The 19,754-nt window shown below is 37.9% G+C and overlaps 2 protein-coding genes across 4 annotated transcripts; one reads left to right on the top strand and one right to left on the bottom strand.

The window, feature by feature from the left end:
- The first annotated feature begins 8,063 nt into the window (after positions 1 to 8,063).
- Positions 8,064 to 9,354, top strand: LOC122010764. The gene is made up of 2 exons (XM_042567248.1): positions 8,064 to 8,312; positions 8,411 to 9,354. The coding sequence occupies exon 2, from the start codon at positions 8,504 to 8,506 to the stop codon at positions 9,176 to 9,178; it is 675 nt and encodes a 224-aa protein (XP_042423182.1). The 5' UTR covers positions 8,064 to 8,312; positions 8,411 to 8,503; the 3' UTR covers positions 9,179 to 9,354.
- A 1,459-nt stretch (positions 9,355 to 10,813) lies between these two features.
- LOC122037071 (putative casein kinase II subunit beta-4) lies at positions 10,814 to 16,754 on the bottom strand. 3 transcript variants are annotated; one of them, XM_042596542.1, is made up of 6 exons: positions 16,604 to 16,754; positions 16,253 to 16,496; positions 13,623 to 13,841; positions 11,525 to 11,634; positions 11,275 to 11,440; positions 10,814 to 11,135 (listed from the first exon to the last, which is right to left on the bottom strand). In XM_042596542.1, the coding sequence occupies exons 2-6, from the start codon at positions 16,467 to 16,469 to the stop codon at positions 11,005 to 11,007; spliced, it is 843 nt and encodes a 280-aa protein (XP_042452476.1). In that variant the 5' UTR covers positions 16,470 to 16,496; positions 16,604 to 16,754; the 3' UTR covers positions 10,814 to 11,004. The 3 variants fall into 3 exon arrangements, with proteins under 3 accessions (XP_042452476.1, XP_042452485.1, XP_042452491.1); XM_042596551.1 differs by having other exon boundaries at positions 11,278 to 11,440; XM_042596557.1 differs by having other exon boundaries at positions 13,623 to 13,838.
- Between the last annotated feature and the right edge of the window lie 3,000 nt (positions 16,755 to 19,754).

The raw sequence follows: 19,754 nt of genomic DNA, 5'->3' as shown, positions 1-19,754 counted from the left end.
GTCGGTGAGGGTTTGGAGAGGGAGAAGTTGCCGAACCAAATAAGAGAAATAACCCAAACCAACTTAAGTTTTTAATTTATATTAAGTGGGTAACTAGGCCCAACTCAAATATAAATATAAATGTTTCCCTTCTCTTTCAGCACGGCCCTGCTGGGTTCACCGGTTGCTAAGGCTAACTAAAGGTTTAGCGGACCCGAGAGGTCCCGGGTTCGATTCCCGCTTAAACCATTTTACTTTTCTATTTATTTTTGCTACTTCCGATACTCCAAAAATTCCAGAAAAATATCTAATAATTCCAGAAAAATCATAGAGTATTCCTAAAATAGTTTTGAGAATATTTGGGCGTTACAGAAAAAGGAAAGAAGCACAATCCCCCTTGCTTGATTGGTAGTTGCACCAATTTAGACCACTTGTAGGATCATAACGCACGTGAGAAGGCGGGTGAATAATGTAATTTTAAAATTTAACCTTTTTTAGGTTTTGAAAATGAGTACGCAACGGAAATAATGTAAAATAGAAACTAAAAAAGAAAGAACACAATAACTCTAGGAGTTACTTGGTTCAAAGCTTTCGGCAACTCCTACTCCAAAACTCACGATCTCTTGGGTCGTATCGATGGGCAATCCACTACAATCCTCTTTCAAAATCGCCGAAAGGGGGAATCGAGTATAATAGAACAATAAGGACAAGTGTAACAAATTACACTTTCCTTTATGTAGTAATTAAGTGCAAAAAGAACTTTGTTACCCAACACTCTGAAGAAGATCGGATCAAGCTCGGTGTTGGACGAATTCTCAGCAGTAGTCGGGCGTAGCAACATCACAGCACAGTAGAAGGACAAAGTTGGAGTAGCCGAAAACTCGAAGGGTCGCATATTGAACTTGTAAGTGAGTTGTGTAGAATGCTTGGTTGAACCCTTCTTTTATAGGTTGTTTAGGGCGCCTCCAAGCCTCGTTCAGGGAGCCTAGTCGAAGGCACCTCTAATTGTAAAATTAATCTCTAAAACTTTGGTCATGATAAGCTCCACTTACTGTGGCTTTTATCTTCTTGAGGGTGCCTTCAAGCACTCTGAGGTGCCTCCAATGTACCTCGAAGGCACCTCCATGCCACGAAGCTTTATCCACAGACTTATCTTCTTGATGGTGCCTCCAGCTCATCGAGGGTGCCTCTAAGTTGTGATCCAAGGCGCCTCAAAGCACCTTGGAGGTGCCTCAGACATTGTGTTGAAACCCTGTGACAATTTTGATGTAATTAAACAAGTTAAGTTAGGTCTTGTTGTGTCTGACCCTTATGTCTAAGTGTGCAAGAGCTTAGGAATACAAGAAGTCGAGCGGAAGACACAGCTAGCGAGAAAGATAGCACGGGAAGGGAGCCGATAGGTTCGGTGCATCTGAGAGATGAGGTGTTGTGGAAGAGTACACCAGTGGACGAGAAGGACGTGCACGACGTTCCGAGGGACCAGAAGCTGGAGCGGAAGCCTGCTCGAGGAGAAGGCCGGAAAATGGGTCCAGTGAGCCTTATTTCGGATGACCGCGATCACCCAAGCGATCGAAACAGTAGAAGAGTGAAAGGAGGCTAGAATTGCTGTTGGAGGTGCCTTCAAAGTGAATTGAAAGCGCCTCTGCACCTTCACTGTGGAAGGTGCCTTCCATGGATGGAAGGCACCTTTGATGAACAGTACGAAGGCGCCTTCGACCAGGCTAATTTTATCGTTGCCAAGGGATAAAGCTTTATCCTTTGGTACCTCACTGGAGGCGCCTTTCAGCCTATTCGATGTGCCTTCCACCCACGGATAGGATTTTCCAAGAGCTATAAAAAGGCCCCTGGAGCTAGGAAATAGGCAACAACTTTAGTATCAACTCTTGTAATCATTTCCTAACAACTGCCTGAGCTTTTCAACTAGTGTAAGAGACTTTTTTACTTTCAACGAAGGAGATTCTTATTGCGCTTTCACTTATCTTGGATTAATAACCATCTAGGTTGTAACCAAGTAAACCTTGTGTCTCTTTTTTCTAGTCATTATTTTAATTTATCGTTATTGTTACTTTTAATTAGAGTTGAAAGAATGGGAGAGGTATTATTTTCTTTTACAGGCAACTCACTCCCATAAGTCGGCCGCCAAGGGTCCTAACAAGTGGTATCAGAGCCAGGACATCTCAAAAGGACTAACTGACGACTGAAGCAATGAGACGATGGCCGATGTAAGCATTCCCCCACCTAAATTCAAGAGAGACTTCGCGCAATGAAAATGTCGGATGGAGGTATTCTTTAAAATGGATTTTGAAATTTTGTTAATCATGAAATATGGTTTTGTAGTTCCGAAAGATAAAGAAGAATATCAGTGAATGAAGAAGGAGCAAACCGACTTCATGGTGAATGGTAAAGTAGAATTCCATCTGCTCAGTGTCCTTCTGTCCCAAGAAGTCAATCGAATTGGTAGCTACGGCTCCACCAAAGAGCTCTAGCAGAAGTTCATAGAATGCATGAAGGCACTTCTGAAGTAAAATTGGCAAGGCGAGACATCCTTTGAACCCAGCTGACAAACCTATGAATGAACAATGGAGAAAAGGTAGCGCAACTCTAAGCACAAATCAAAGATCTCATCACTCAGCTTAACAATTTCAGAGAAATGGTAATGAATCGAGATTCAATTCGGTACGTGCTCAATGTCTTCCCGAGAACTCCAGAGTGGTCATCCTTAGTAGATGCATACTACATCTCTAAGGATTTCGAGGTAAGTACACTAGAGAATTTGTTTTCTACCTTTAAACTTCATGAAACTCGATGTGCATATTCTAAAGAAATCGAAGAGTCGAACAACGATCTTGCCTTGAAAGCCAAGATGGAAGATCCTGACTCCGAAGCGTCGATCGACAAAGATGAAGTGGCGCTACTGGTAATAAAGTTTAATAAATTTATTAAAACTAATAAATTTAAATCTCAGTCAAGAAAGAATTATCGAAACAAAAGGAAGGTTTGATGTTATAACTGCAATGAAGAAGGTCACATCAAGAATGACTACCCAAAATTGAAGGGCAGGGACAAGGAGAAAGACAAGGGCAACAGACCAAAGTACAAGAACTTGAAAGCCGCATGGGATGAATCATCATCCTCTGAGTCCGAGATCGAGGCCTTCTCCAAGCTAGCCCTAATGGCAAGCCATCAAGAAGATAAAAACAGCTCAGAAATGAGCATTGACAAAGGGGAAGGATCATCAGAGGAAAGCTGTGATGAAGGGGGAGTGTCAGATCACAAGGTAAGTGAGGTACGTGCACTATCTCCCGAGCAGTCTTTTAATTTTATCAAAATGCTTTCTAAAAATTTGTTCAAATTATAAAAAGAAAATGCTAAGTTAAAATTAAACTTAGCAAATTCATGTCTCTTAGAAATGTATGATAATTTGAAATTAGAAAATGATAAATTGAAAATTCAAGTCAAAAGTTTGAAGAATGATCATGCATGCTTGAATTTGAATAATTATCAGAAACTAAAATCTAGAAAGTATGGTAGACTAAACTGGTACATTAGACATCACTAGGGGAAAATTAGGAATATTCCTAAAAATTATGTACCCCCAAATTTTTAATTAACCCAGTAGTTAAGAACTTATATTGGGTTCCAAAAACATACTTAAAATAAAATTCTTTTTAAAAGGGTTGAATGCAAGAAAGAAAATTAAATATTAATTTCTTTAAAAGGCTTTATCTAAGAAAGTGGTTGTTACTCTAATATCCAAGAAGACCTAGTGTCTCGCCATAGTCTGGAAGCCTATTATTGAAATAAATATTTAATTGATTAACTGTTAAAACGATTTACTGTTATAATCTATTAACAAGTTAGAAATTTTTTTAAAAAATATTTTTTCGCTAACTCTTTTATTTTTTAAAAAAATACAAAGTATGACTTTATGAAAATTAATTCAAAATATTCTAACTTCTTATGTTATTTTTCTTATTTTTTGATGTGATCAAAGGGGGAGGAATAGGTACAAGTTGGAGATTTTAGGGGGAGATTTCAAATTTTGCAAAATTTTGAATTTTACAACATTATACTTAATGTTCCTAAAATGTTATTATTGTAATTTCTTTACAATACTTTTATTGCATTGTTTTTACCTTAACTTGAATCTGGGTTGATGCACATCAAAAAAGGGGAGATTGTTGGAATCTCATGGTAATTTTGATGTGATCAACCAGGTTAAGTTAGGTCCTATTATGTTTGACCCTTAAGTCTAAGTGTGCAAGAGCTCAGGAACGCAAGAAGTCGAGAGGAAGGCGCAGCTAGCAAGAAGGATGACACGGAAAGGAAGTCGAAGGGCTCGGTGCATCAGAGGGACAAGGTGTTGCAAAAGAGTACGTCAGTGGATGAGAAGGACGCGTGCAACGTTCCGAGGAACGAGAAGCCAAAGTGGAAGCCTGCTCGAGAAGAAGGCCGAAAAATGAGTCCGGGTGAGCCCTATTTCGGATGGCCTCAATCACCCAAGCGATCGGAGCACCAAAAGAGTGAAAGGAGGCTGGAATTACTGTTGGAGGCGCCTTCAAAGTGAATTGAAGGCACCTCCGCACCTTCACTGTGGAAGGCGCCTTCCATGGATGGAAGGCGCCTTTGATGAAAAGTACGAAGGTGCCTTCCAGCCCTATGGAAGGCGCCTTTGACCAGGCTAAATTTATCGTTGCCAAGGGATGAAGCTTTATCCTTTGGCGCCTCACTGGAGGCACCTTCCAGGCTGTTCGAGGTGTCTTCCACCCATGGATAGGATTTTCCAAGAGCTATAAAAAGACTCCTGGAGCTAGGAAATAGGCAACAACTTTAGTATCAACTCTTGTAATCATTTCTTAGCAACTATCTGAGCTTTTCAACTAGTGTAAGAGGTTTCTCCACCTTCAACAAAGGAGATTCTTATTGCGCTTTGACTTGTCTTGGATTTATAACCATCTAAGTTGTAACCAAGTAAACCTTGTGCCTCTTTTTTCTAATCATTATTTTACTTTATCATTATTGTTGCTTTTCATTAGAGTTGAAAAAAAGGAGAGGTATTATTTTCTTTTTCAGGCAACTCACTCCCACAAGCCGGCCGCCAAGGGTCCTAACACACTATTCATCCGAGGCTGATTTTTGCTCCTTTCGTTCTGTAAAGGGTGTTAGTCCAAAAAATAAAGTATACCTTGCAAAACAAAGTTATCACAATAATAAAATAAGAGTTTGTTAATTAGATCCTATTTATCCGAGACCATGATCTAGTCAAGGTCTCAGTTTAGGGATCTAAAATGGACCTAAACGTGACCTACGCCTAAAGTCCCTAATTGAGACTCGTCCTCATTGGAACACTCTTCTCTAGTATCTTACCTTACTTACCATGTAGAATTGCTTTACTTCTTTACAATTCACCAAGTCTTCCCGCCAGTATCAGATCCATAGACCCAACTGGACTTCGGTGAACTGTTAGGTCCCATGGACCAACCGGAATTTCCACAAGATATTGGGTCACTCCTTGACCTATCTAGACTTTTACACCATCTATCAGGTCCTCCAGACCTAGCTGAATTTTAGTTTGGTGTCTAATCAGTTAAGTTCTGCACACTTGGTAAAAAAGTTAGATCACAACACATCTAACTTTAATCCACTTGTTATTCATCAAAATTTATTTTTGATCATTGGTGCCAACAATACCAACAACAATGTATAGCACCTAATTATCCAACTAGCTGCTACATGTTGTACAGCTAGGGATTTTAAGTTGTAGCATAAATCCTAATAATATATTAGGATTAGAGGGAATTACAACTTAAATTGAAATAACTTACTATTGAATAAATTGTGTAAAATTGAAATGACTTAAATTGACAAGTTTCTTGCAAATTATATAACCAAAAAAATTAAATTTTATAAAAAAAGTATTATTAACATGGTAAGATTGTACGTTGTAAGCTTCAAAAGCTCTTATTGCATCCTCTTTACTCTCGAAGTACTGGTGTATAATGCCCTTAAAATGATTAACTTGTGTAGATACTTCTATCCAGGTGTCAATACTCGGCTGGTGCTTAATAAAGACAACATATACTTTCCCCTATATTAATTAAATATAGCATTTAGAATCACTTATAAATAATATATTAGGATTGGAGGAAATTACAACTTAAAATAAAATAACTTACCAAGTAGTTGTTGCACATTGTAGAAGCAAAATGTCCAAGTAGCTGTTATAATGTGTGTTAGTACCCTGGGGTAGTTTTGATGTCGTCAACTAAGTTCAGTTAGGTTCTATTGTGTTTATCCTTGTGTTTAAGTGTGCAGGAGTTTAGGAACACAAGAAGTCGAGCGGAAGACGCAACTAACAAGAAGGATGGCACAGGTAGGGAGTCAACGGGCTCGGTGCATCCGAAGGACGAGATGCTGCGGAAGAGTACATCGACGAACGAGAAAGACATGCACGATATTCGAGAGACGAGAAGCTGGGAAGGAAGCCTACTCGAGGAGAAGGTCAGAGTTGGGTTCAGGTGAGCTCAACTCCGGTTAGCCGGAGAATCACCTGCACAAAGAACTATGTGAAAAGATAAGCTTTGAGCTAAGTTGCCCTGTGGAAGGCGCCTTCCATGGCTGAAAGGCGCCTTCAATGAACAGTACGAATGCATCTTCCAGCCTTTGATGGCGTCTTCTAATAGCCATTAACCGCGAATAGAGTTTTATCTGAATCAGATAAAGCTTATCTAATGGAAGGCGCCTTGGACCATCTTGGAGGCGCCTTCAAGCTGCATATAGAGCTTTATAAGGATTATAAAAAGACCCCTGAACCTAGAAAATAATAAACAACTTTTGTATTCATTTCCTAGCTTATTTCCAAGCGTTCAAAGAGTTTAAGAGGCTTCTCCGCTTTTAACAAAGGAGACTTTTTTTAGTACTTTCATTTGCCTTGGATTAACAATCACCTAAATTGTAACCAAGTAATTTTTTAGCCTCTTTTATTTTTAGTTGTTTAATTTCTTTTGTTATAATTGTGCTACTAATCTAAGTTGGAAGATCGGGAAAGGTTAATTTTTTCTATATAGGCAATTCACCCCCTCTTGTCGGTCCCGCTGCGCCAACAACGTGTAGCAGCTACTGATCCAAACAATTGCTACACATTATAGCAGCTAAAGTCCAAGTAGTTGCTACAATGTGTAGCAGTTAACTGTCCAAGTAACTGTTACACGCTGTAGCAGCTAAATGTCCAAGTAACTGCTACAACATGTAGCAATTAACTGTCCAAGTAGCTGCTACACATTGTAGCAGCTAAATGTCCAAGTAGCTGCTACATGTTGTAGCATGCATCGGGCTTGTATGTTGTAACATAAATCCTGATAATATATTTGGATTAGAGAGAATTACAACTTAAAATGAAATGACTTACCATTAGTTATGAATTGTGGAAAATGATATTTAGTAAGTTCTCTGCAAATTATATAACCAAAAAATAGTAAGAAAATATTGTTTGGATTGTTCAAGTAGCTGCTACACGTTGTAGCACTTAGGGCTTGTACGTTGTAGGATAAATCTTAATAAAAAATATTGTACAGAGCTGAAAAATAAACCGTGGAATGGAAAGGTTTATGATCGAAAATGGATAGGAGTGTTAAGTAAAGTAACATCGACTATGTTTGCAGTGGCAATTTGGGGAGCTTCCAGCTAGCTCGAGAATATACAGCGCCTTTGCTTTACTTATCAATAAGAGCGAGATGGAACGGAAGATGACGATGAATTAAGGAAGGAGTGAGAGTGAGAGAAATTTAGATTTAAAAAAAAAATCAAGAGATTAAAAGTCAAGTGTGAGGTTTTGAATAGAGGGTGAAAGGAGAGACAGAATAAAAAAATTAATAATGTAAAGAAATTAATAATAAATGGCCACCGCGGATGAGAAATGAGTATTTAAAATCTATTTATATTTTCCGACCAAAGAAATCTATTTTTATTGGCAATTTTAAGTTAAAAAGAAAACCATTTTTTTGTTACTGAACAATCTTGAATTACCGAACCCTCACGATCGTCCCTTCCTTTTATCTTTGCCCATGCAAACAAAACGTAATGAGCAAAAAAATAAACAAAGGAACGGAGCTGATCAGTTGAAGCAGTCAATTAGGTCGACGATTCCAACGCAGTCGTGGTAATATCCAGGCCACTAGACCGGCTGATGTTCCTCCCTCGCCTATTCCTCCAAATTTGAACTCGTCAAGATCGCGAACCTTCAGTTCATCCTCTTTTTTATTGTTATTATTTTTGTCTTCTTTTTCTTTCGATGTTCCGTTCCGATTCGTCCCCTGTTCTGAGAGCGATTCAAAGTATGAATTACTTGCTGAATAATCGCTTAAATTATAAGTTTCCTAGTTTATTCTTTTCCTTTTTCGCTCATCGTCATCTTCTTCTTCTTCTCTCATAGCGTGGAATTGAGAAGTAACGAAGGAGGGTTGAAAGGTGTCTCCTTTAAAATCTGTGCTTGAGTTTCTTCTTTGATGGCCGAGACGAGGTGGAGATGAGGTGCGCGCGGCATCCTTTCGAGGACGGCATCGGCGTCTGCGCCACCTGCCTCCGTGAGCGCCTCCTCGTCCTCCGCGCCTCCGTAGCCGGGGGGACTTCACCCTTCGCGTCCCCTTCTCCGGCGCCCCTCTCCTTCCGCCGCTCTGCCTCCCCCCGCGTCCCGGCGGCCTCCGAGAAATTAAAATCCGCTAAGCCCTCCATCCTCACCAGCCTCTTCGGCCGAGGCCTCGAGAGGAAGCCCCGGCGGTCGAGCTCTTGGATCTCGGCGCTTCTCCACGGCGGTCGCCCGGAGAAGATCAAGAATACCTCCCGCCCGTTCTCGTTGACCTCGAACCGGGGCATGTCTCCTGAGAATAGGCGCGAACCGCCCCTGCCGCGACAGAGTAACATCTCGCCGACGAGGTCGGCGACGGCCGAGCACCACCGGCACTGCCACTCCGGCGGACTCTCCGGTTTCGCCATATGCTTCAGCCCGCTGGCGACGGCGAACCACCCCAACAACAACCGACGCTCCCGGGTGTCGGAGTTCGGCTTCTCCGGAGAGCTGCAGAGGGCCGCGGCGGAGGTCCAACGGCGTCCGCGCCGGCAGCTGCGGCGCGCGACCGCGACCGCGCCGGCGCTGGGGCACGACCGTTCGCGCAAACTGGTAGATCTCGGTAAGTTCAGTTGAATGCACTTTCCAAGATTGTTGTTAGTTCGATCACCTTTTGATATTGTACTCGCAGTCTCAAAACATAATCTCTCTCTCTCTCTCTCTCTCTCTCTCTCTCTCTCTCTCTCTGTGAATGATCACTTTTGGTGGATTGGATTCTCTTATTTTTGTCGTTGGCCAATTTTAATTTCATATATCTTCGTCCCCAAATTATATGATAGAAGTTAAATCACGGAGTCTCAAGTGAAATTTAATTTCTTCAAAAACAAGCAGAAAAGAGAAAATCAGATAAAATAACGATAAATATTCACGTGAAATTCTCTATGATGATCAAGGAACTGAGATATATTGTCAGAATGGCTGGGTGCTGATGGTGCACTACCTAGCTTAGCTTTCGGTGTCGATCACTATTGATGAGCATTGATTCCAGCTAGCTGTTGGTGCTGTTGATTTAACAGACATCTGGTCGATCTGGACCTTCAGGTATGAGGTCGGTGATAACTAAAGTTGAAGTGGTCTATGAGGCCTGCAGAAGAAGCATGCATGATCGCTTAGATTGAAGAGAGGAGAATTTTCGACGTCAAGTGTTACGACGATATACTGAAGAGATACGTACAGGAAAAAAAAAAGGTGTAATTATTAGAAAATGTAAATAATAAAACAATAAAAAAGAATCATGAGAATTAAGATGAATGTTTATATATTTTCAGTGGATTTTTTGTTTATCTTTTCTCTTTAAAATTAAATATTGATAGCCTTTTTGTGTCTTGAGATAATAAAAAAACACACTTAATTAACTGATTTAACTTTAGATTTAGTATATTACGAGTTAAAAAGAAGAACAAAGTTAAGTGAAATGTAGGAGAAGAGGTGCACTAGGAGTCTGAGTTCTATGGCGGCTCGATGGAAGGGTTTTGGCTAATTTATTAAACTCAACTATTGGCTCATTTGTTCACAAACAATTTTTTTTTCAATTAATGGATTATTCACTGCCATAGATAGGTTTTTCAAAGAAACGCGCCTGAGTCAGAGTTTTAACAAAGTACTGTCATGCTTCATGAGGTTGAGATTCCTAAAAGGCACGTCAACATGAGAGATGAATAGGTTATATTGATTGAATGAAATATTTTTTGTAATAGTAGAATTTTTCATGTATACTTTGAAAGAAAAATTGCTATAAAACAACTTCAGAAAGGTTTCTATAGCCAAAATAACTTTCAATGGAGAAGCACTACCTCACCACCCTAATCAAACTCTAGTTTTCTCTAACCACAATTAAAATGTAGTAACCAGTGAAGTGACAAATTTTAAAGGACAATGAAACAGTGAAATGAAACTATAAATTATCTTCAGGAAAACAAAACAGATGTACAAATTTTAAATATATTTTCCTATCCGCCGTCGGGGAAAGAACTGAAGCAAAACAAAGACAAAACTACAAAATCAAAGAAATATCGCTTTGTGGCAAATGAATCCACATTATGCAGTCTAGAACATCTGCATCAGTAATATATGAAAAACAGAAATTAGTATGCAAGAAACTTTGATGTTACCATCATTCAGAAGCCATGGAGGATACACAAATTTAATATCAAATCACTTTCAAAAAGTAAAATGGCTAAACCAACATGCCAAACCAATAACCCTGCAAACTGAAGCTAGGAAATGAATTGATTCTGTAAAGTTAAACTTGCTCAGTAGTTACAAGAGATAAAAAAATTTTGAAGAATATTAAAGCCCAATATAAACAGTTGCTCATCATCATCTAGGGCAAATCAACACTAACAGAAATGGAAGCCCTCCAGTCAACAGAATTCTCAGCATGTGGCAGCTCGACTTCACCATCAGGGTCTGTGGATTTTATAGCCAAACACCCTAGGTATGTATTTCTGAGATGGCTTTTGTGGCTTCAGGTGCCCATACGTCATGAGAAACAGGTGAGGAAACGTAGTTCCAAAGTAAGCTCCATCAATATCTAGAAGGGTCAAGGATTTAAATAGGTGTAAGCTCCATCTATATTTTGCAGTTGACGTACTTGTATTTAGTTGAATATCAATAAAAAAATTAGGAGAAAAGCTACTTGTTGTGAAATTTACAAGAGGGAAAAAGGATACTGCCTTGATACTTGGATCTTGGATAGTATATATCTTCACATTTGGGACAATATACTTTCACAGTACTTGATCGAGGAATGTCAGATTGTCCAACAGGAAGACAAGGCTGACCTGAGCAGTAAACTCGAGGGCATCTTCCAAAATCATAGTTCTTAAACTTTTCAAGCTACACAAATTGTCACTAGAAAGTGTCATAAATGAAAAATAAATAAGTAAAAAGAATATATAGAAATTCGAAGAATAATTTTACCATTGCTGCCATCCCTTTACTGGTTAATATGTACCGAACATGAATCATACCATACAGCATTTCTGCTGCTGATTCAACCATCTCATTTTCTTCCTCAGTGAATGTGTCTCCTGCTCGGCCAATAAATCCATTAAAATTACTGAGTTTATTACTCTACAAAGCTTGCAATTGACCAACTAAAAGTAATTTAAAGAGCTATAGCAATCTCAGGTAGAAAGTGCAATATAATAAAATGCATAAAACCCAGTTGATCACATACATTTCATATTTTGTTGTTTCTATGTGTGTTCTCTATTAGTGTGCATATGTTGCTGTTCGGTTGCATATGCTAGAGGTGACATAGCTAGGGTTATTTTTAGAAAAAAGATTTGTGAGTATCTTGTTGGTATAATCAGCTCATGGTTATATTGATGAAGAGTTGTGGTTTGAAGTTTGTTGATTATGTTAAGTAGGTCAAAATTGACCGAATACTGGAGTGTGAAAGAAGACCAAGTGGTTCGACACCAATTAAACATACAAGCCAATGTGCAATATGTACTAGTCATGACAGTGTGCAATATGTACTAATCATAACAGTGTGCAATATTTACTAGTCATGACATACATGTAAGCATATAAACCAGAAGATATATTGAAAAATAATATGCGAAGAATTTTCAGAATATCAATGTCTAATTCTTATACAGATATGCAAGAGAAGTTCAAACTATTTCTAAAATAAATAGTGGAAATAAGAAGGCCGTTTTAATACCAACTTCACAGTCTAAATTATAATATCAATCGACTCAAAAATTCCTAAATTAAGTATATGTTATTTGTATGTTTGGACCAAAATCACAACAACCAAACAAAATGTTCATGTAGATATGATTATTCTAACATGACTTCATAGAATTATGCATCAGGACATCATTTCCTTTCAGCGATGTACCAGAAACACTTCAACTTATGTTGCAATTGCCAGATTTGCCTTACATTTGGTGTTTCCCAGAATTTTTTATTATCGATAGCATTTTCTGATCAATGAATGGTATACTGAATTTTAAGAAAATCACTCAAGCAATGACTAATCACTATTGCCTATAGGATAAAGTTGTAGATTTACCAAAAGGTAGAAACAAAGATGATAGATATGTAGTCTTCAGGTACTTTTTGCCTTCTAGAATAAGGAAATCATTGTGATTATACACAACAACCAAACAAAATGTTCATGTAGATATGATTATTCTAACATGACTTCATAGAATTATGCATCAGGACATCATTTCCTTTCAGCGATGTACCAGAAACACTTCAACTTATGTTGCAATTGCCAGATTTGCCTTACATTTGGTGTTTCCCAGAATTTTTTATTATCAGATAGCATTTTCTGATCAATGAATGGTATACTGAATTTTAAGAAAATCACTCAAGCAATGACTTATCACTATTGCCTATAGGATAAAGTTGTAGATTTACCAAAAAGTAGAAACAAAGATGATAGATATGTAGTCTTCAGGTACTTTTTGCCTTCTAGAATAAGGAAATCACTGTGATTATACAAACTTGTCCACACAACCATAATACTCTTTGTAGAGAAGGAAATAAGCGTTCCAAATAAAGATACTTCTGTTATAGTAAAGGGATGATAGGGAACCAAGTATACTTGTAGCACATATATCCCATCCTATGTGCATTCTATAAAAAGATACAAACACCTAGTCGAGCAGCACGAATGCATTTATAACTGCTTAGATATGTAGAGTTTGCATCTAGGAATATATTTTAGCATCCAAGTAATCCAAACAAGAGAAAAAGTTCTATGAAATGATGGATAGTTCTTTCTGAATGTGGTATGAACTTAATGTGCCAAAATACTAAAGCTAAAGAAATTGAAAAGAGCATTATGAACCAAGCAAATGGAAGAAAATTGATTATAAATTTTTGCTCAAATTACAAAACAAGATCAAGCCCATGTGCTGCAAGTTGTCTTGAAAGGGGAAAAAAATATAGCCACTAGAGATCAACACATTATGCAGATCCAAAACTTTTGGCAATTGAGGTAAGAATGCTGCTCAACTAAGAAAATTTATATAAACATAATTCCAAACGAGCTTACCATGAGAAGACTCGACATCCAAGATCAAATCAAGAGCATAATCATAATATGGAACTTGATTGCTTAATTCACATAGATTGAAATCATCTTGTATATAGTCATCATCAACTTCGCAGAAGAACTCATTCCCTCTTAGGTTACAGAACCATGAAATCCAAGATGAATCTTCCATGTCTGATCCACTAACATCTGATTCTTCACTATCTGTTTCTGATTCTTCTACGGCAGACAGAAAAAGTAAGGCTTATAACCAATGAATGGTGGAAAACCAATAAAATAGGAAATTCACTAAAAAAAATCAAGAAAATCAGAGTTATCCAAAACAAACAACATATGTGTGTGAATGTTCACACACTAGATGGGACACCACTGTATTTAATTGGCAGGTGCCATCATTTAATTTTACATGCAATGTTACAATCAATAAACTAGATGAGAACTGAACAAAGACTCTTAGAGTAGGGAAGGTTTAAAATTAAAATGCATGTTTCCAAATGAAACATGGGAACTCTAAGTTGAGATCATCTACCTTGCACATCCATATAATTGTAAAACTAAATATAGAAATGGCAACAATTATCAGATAAAGATAGCAATAAGATTGCCAAGAAATCATATGGAATGACAAGGGGTAGAGACCGCTATCCCATCTGACAATCAAAAGCAACAGAGAGCCAAAACAACCAGCTAACCTCCTTTTTTGAACTATATGTCCATCCAGCTAAACTTAACTTGCAGAGGAACTTTGACAACCAAGGTTCTGAACACAAAGCCGATCAAGACCAAGTTCTACGAATTAAGAGTATGGCATTTCAGTAAATAAAATCCTAATTGAAATATCAATGCATCTACAATGCCATGGAATCATAAAACCATTATAGGCACTGACAATAAAGTAAGGAGTTTTCCACTGAATTAACTAATAATTTTCACAAGCTATTGGATGCTTAACACCTTGACTAACTTGGGTATCACATGTAGAGTTCCATGGGATACCCACAACCTTGAGAAGATTGTCCCAGGTGATCAATTTGGGATGATGACTTTGGGTATCAGCACATTTGGCAGAAAATTTTCTGTTGAAGCACTTCCGGAGAAACTAAACATGAAAAGTGCAGCTCAAATCCATAATCATCTTTAAGGCACTATGTCAATTTAAATAGCAATAACCTACTTGCGCAACAATACTTAGATTGAAAAAATAATGGAAGCCACCTGTATATCACCACCTTTGGGGGGAAAAAAGGTATCAGTCTTTATTGGAGATTGGAGATGTTTGCATTCCAAAATCCAAATTTGAAGATTGGATAAGAAATTGTTGTCATGATTCACTTCTTTCCTTCAATTTGTTTTTGAATAAAATGAAAGAAAAAAATAAGCAAGAAGTTTGTAACCATGAATTCATAACTATGAATAATTAAAGATCCACAATGGATTATACTTATTTTATAAGACAATGAATAAAAAATTATGGAGAAAACAAGAAAGGATTGCATATGATTTTTTTATTGGCTTAGAAAAAACTTTATGATAAGAGTTCATAGAAAATTATTGTGGTGGGTTTCAAATAAGAAAGGATTATATGGTCATATATTATAATGTAGTAATGGGAGTGTGAATTGTGGGTTTAGATCAAGGCTCAGTTCTAAGTCTTTATTTTTTATAATAGTACTAAATGAACTTTAATTTACATATAGTATTATTTTAATTGATGAGTGTTAACATATACAACTCAATTGAATTGTAAAAAAATAAGTTTTAGAAAGGTTTGATTTAAGCAGAACTAAAACTAAATCCATAGAAATTTAATTTGAATAAAAAAATATGAGTTAATAATTAATACGGATGGACATGAAAGTCCTTTTTACATATTGAATATATTATTAAACAAAAAATGGAGATTTGGATGAAAATAACAATATTAAAATAAAGATTGGGCTGTTCAAATGGAAAAGAGCTTCTGAAGTCTTGGGTGATTATCTTACGCTCCTTAGGTTGAAACAAAAATTCTAATAAAACCACAGTAAGACTCAGAATGATTTAAAAATCATAATATTAAGCAATCAGGAAATAATAAGTAAATTTTAATATAGCATAGATGAAAAGTTCTAAGATGGATGCGTGAGATTACTATGAAAGGTAAAATAAAAAATTGAGAACAATTGGGTGTCGATAACTGATAAAATGGGGGGAAAAAATAGATTGAGATGATATGGAGACACTTAAAGGAAACTGATAGACAACTAATCACTTCCATAGTCAAATGACTTGAATCATTTAACAAAGAACAGATTTAAAAAGAAAAAGAAAGTCTAGTTGATATTGTAAAAAAGTGATTCAATTATCTGAATTTTACTAGTCACATAACATTGTATAGACTATAGAGATCCATAGTAGTTAAGATCCCTGCAGCTGATCTAAATAGATTAGACTTAGGTAGCTTGATGGTGCAAACGATGATACTAGTATATGTGTTATTCATTCCCGATACATAAAAGACCATAAACAGATCTTGAGGAAAAAAAGCAGTAATCTCTTAATGCACATGCTGCGTTCGACAATCTAAAAAAAAAGTGCAATTTAAAACCAAAAAATAATAGCGAGCAAAGATAAAAGTGAGGAAACCCTACCATCTGAGCACTTGTTATTGGACAAGGAGGGATGCTCCGGCTGCTTCCCGGAGGAGGTGGAAGGTACAGACAACCTATCCTTTTCCTTTAAATCCATAACCCTCAAAGCAGTCGGCGGAGACTTTTCCAAATGATTGTCGAGGGAATCGCCGAATCTCTTACGATCTGCGGCTCCAATTTCCACCTTCGACCCGCTCCCTCCCCTATTCCAATGCATCACTACCTCCTCCAAAACCCACTCAATCTTATAGCAAAAATAAAAAAAAAAAAAAAAAAGAGCTCAATCTCGATTCACCAGAACATAGCAAACGTAAATAAAGGGAAACCCTGAAATCGAAGAGCAAAACCAACTCTGTTTCCAGAGGCTATCGATTTGCAGAAATAGGCGAGAGTTCCGGAGATGAAGTAAACGAGAAGTCTGTATTCTCCAAAGCGAGAAAAGACGGGGAGGAAGGAGCGAGGGAGAAAGCGTGCTCGCGGCTTCGGGATCGAAGGATTCGACAGATTTGAGAGGAGAGTAAAAAGGGTAATTATCGTAATGCGTTGGCACTCAGCAATTCGAACACGATTGAACTTCGTCCGTCCGATGGAGAAATTCCGGGAGTGGATGTCATCGTGCGTCTCTGACAAAGTCTCTTAGCGACGACGATTGCATCGGAGCCGTCAGATATTTCACGGGAATTGTATGACTTTGTCTCCAAACTTTATCGGCTTGTTTGAGGTATTTATTAACCATATTTATGGAATTTCAGATTAACAGGGTCACCATCCTAAAAAATTTTATTAAAAAATCTCAATTCGATCTGATCCAAATTACACAATCCAAATCCGGATAATCGTAATAATACAATTAAAAATTTTTAATTATTTTCTTTTATAATTTTTTATTTTTATTTCAATATTTTATCATTATCACACACACACATATATATATATATACACAGAAGTCATCTGCTACGGTGAAAAACCTGTGGTGTTGTGCGGTGCGGTCCACGTCAGCCGCGTGAAACAAAAAAAAAGACGCGTGAAACAAAAAAGCCAAACCTCCTGCCGCGAGCCCTAGCTCTCCCTGCCGCGAGCCCTAGCTCTCCCTGTCGCGAGCTCTCCCTGCCGCCTGCTCTCCCTGCCACGAGCCTCCTGCCGCGAGCCCTAGCTCTCCCTACCGTGAGCTCTCGAAACCGCGAGCCTCCTGCCACCTACTGCCGCGAGCCCTAGCTCTCCCTGTCGCGAGCCTCCTGCTGCCTCCTGCCGCGAGCCCTAGCTCTCCCTGTCGCGAGCCACAACTCTCCCTGCCGCGAGCTTCAACAGTGGGCATCGACCACTGGAGACTAGTGTTTCATTGGCTTCTTCCCAGAGCGTCTTCGCTCATAAGAGGTCTCAGCTCCTCTCTATCGCCGACGAGTAACAGGTGGCCCTTGTGTTGTTACCCTTGTTCCTCTGGTCAGGTTAATTCTGATTCAAAACCCTAAGTCCATGTTCCCTTCGATTCGATCTATGGATTCATCTCCTTGATTCAATGTTCCCTTTCTCTCGTTTGCAGTAGATCGATTTTGAGAGGAACGAGGCCGTAGGCCTCCTTCTGGAGCGTGTCAGGGCCCTCAAGATCGTAGGACCTTTCCTCCATCCCCTTTTCGTGTTCTTATTTATTTGGAATACTTAATTTGATTCATATTATCGATGTCGATTGTTGCAGGCGCCACCGCTTCTGTACTTGTTGCCTTCAGCGGAATCCGGCTTATCAGATATTCTTGTTAGAAAACTCTCCTCATCGTCCTCAGTATGGTGACCATGCTTCTTTCCTCCATTAAGGTTGTATATAGTTTTCCATCGCAATTGCTCATTCACAGTCCGAGAAAGATTACACCTGTATGGTATTTAGATATGAGTAATTTTAATCTTTCTCAGTTAATTTTTGCCATTATTATTGCTGGATGCTTAGCTGGTCTCTTCATATTAGGCACTTTAAATCTGAAGGTAGCTATATTCTTGACATTCAAGTTTATGTTTAATTTAGCTGATGTTCTGTAAGGATAAGATATATGTATGCCCAATATCCAAAAGTAGCAATTGGTATCTACTAATGTATCTATATTATGTCTATGACTTTAAGTTATATCTATATCGGAATCACTTTTGTTTTATTCTGTTAATTGGAACATATTTTATTTATTTATCTATTGTCAAATATAATGCGAGGGTGCCCAGAAATGGAAGAAAATATAGTTGATGATCAGGAATTCATTCCCCAAGTTGCAGATGATCGAAAGTCAAAAATTGAAATGGAATTCTCATCTCTAGAGGATGCGTATTCGTTCTATAACCAATATGCATGAGAAGCCGGATTTAGTTCAAAGAATTGCACGAGCAGGAAAAATAAAATGACAAATAAAGTGACGTGGAAACAAATTGTATGTTTTAAAGAAGGACATACGGATTTAATGTGGCACGATAAACATCCAAACTCTCATCAACTAATAAGGGAAAGAACACGTGGCACAGTTAGAACGGGTTGTAAAGCAAATATTATATTTGTCAAGAAACAGACGAGATCAGATTGGGTTGTCTGTAACTTCATAGAAGCCCATAATCATCTGCTATCGACTCCATCAAAGGTGCATTTGCTACGCTCACATCGTAGTGTTTCAGCAGCCAAAAAAGCATTAACAAAACATTTTTCAGAGGTCAATGTACCAACTTGTCAACAAATGCATTTATTAGTGATAGAGTATGGAGGCCCTGAACAGGTAGGTTGCACAGAAACTGATATTAGAAACTATGAGAGAAATCTAAGGGAAGAACAAAAGGGTATTGATGTTGAAACCCTGATCGAGGTTTTTACATCTGAGCAAGAGAAGAATTCAACTTTTTTTTTATTACGAGACTGATTCAGGTAACAGATTTAGTAGGTGCCTTTGGGTTGATCATGTATCAAGAAGAGCATACAGTGTATTTGGTGATGTAATTATATTTGATACGACTTATAACACCAATAAATATGATTTGATTTTATCACCATTTGTTGGAGTTAATTATTATCATCAAACAATTCTTTTTGGTTGCGGGTTTCTTAGTGATGAGAAAACTGAGTCTTTTGTTTGGTTGCTTACAAAATTCTTAGAAGTCATTGCTAAAGGTGCACCAAACAGTATCATCACTGATCATGATCCTGCTATGACAAAAGCTATTGCACAGGTTTTCCCTCAAACAGTGCATCGATATTATTTGTGACACATATTGAACAAATTCCCAAATAAATTGGACTCTTTGACTTTTCGAAACCACTATCACAACATAAAGAACGTCATTGTAAATTCTACAACACCTGATGATTTTGAGAAGACGTGGGAAGAAACTATCAAGTATGCTAACTTAGAGAAGAATGATTGGTTGTCCTTGATATATGAATTGCGACACATATGGGTCCCAACATATTTTAGTCATGTATTTTCTGCAGGAATGTCAAGTAGCCAAAGATCTGAAGGTTCACATGCATTTTTCAAGA

Source organism: Zingiber officinale, chromosome 1A (genome assembly GCF_018446385.1).
Source record: "Zingiber officinale cultivar Zhangliang chromosome 1A, Zo_v1.1, whole genome shotgun sequence".
NCBI lineage: Eukaryota > Viridiplantae > Streptophyta > Magnoliopsida > Zingiberales > Zingiberaceae > Zingiber > Zingiber officinale.
This window is presented reverse-complemented; position numbering and strand designations above follow the sequence as displayed.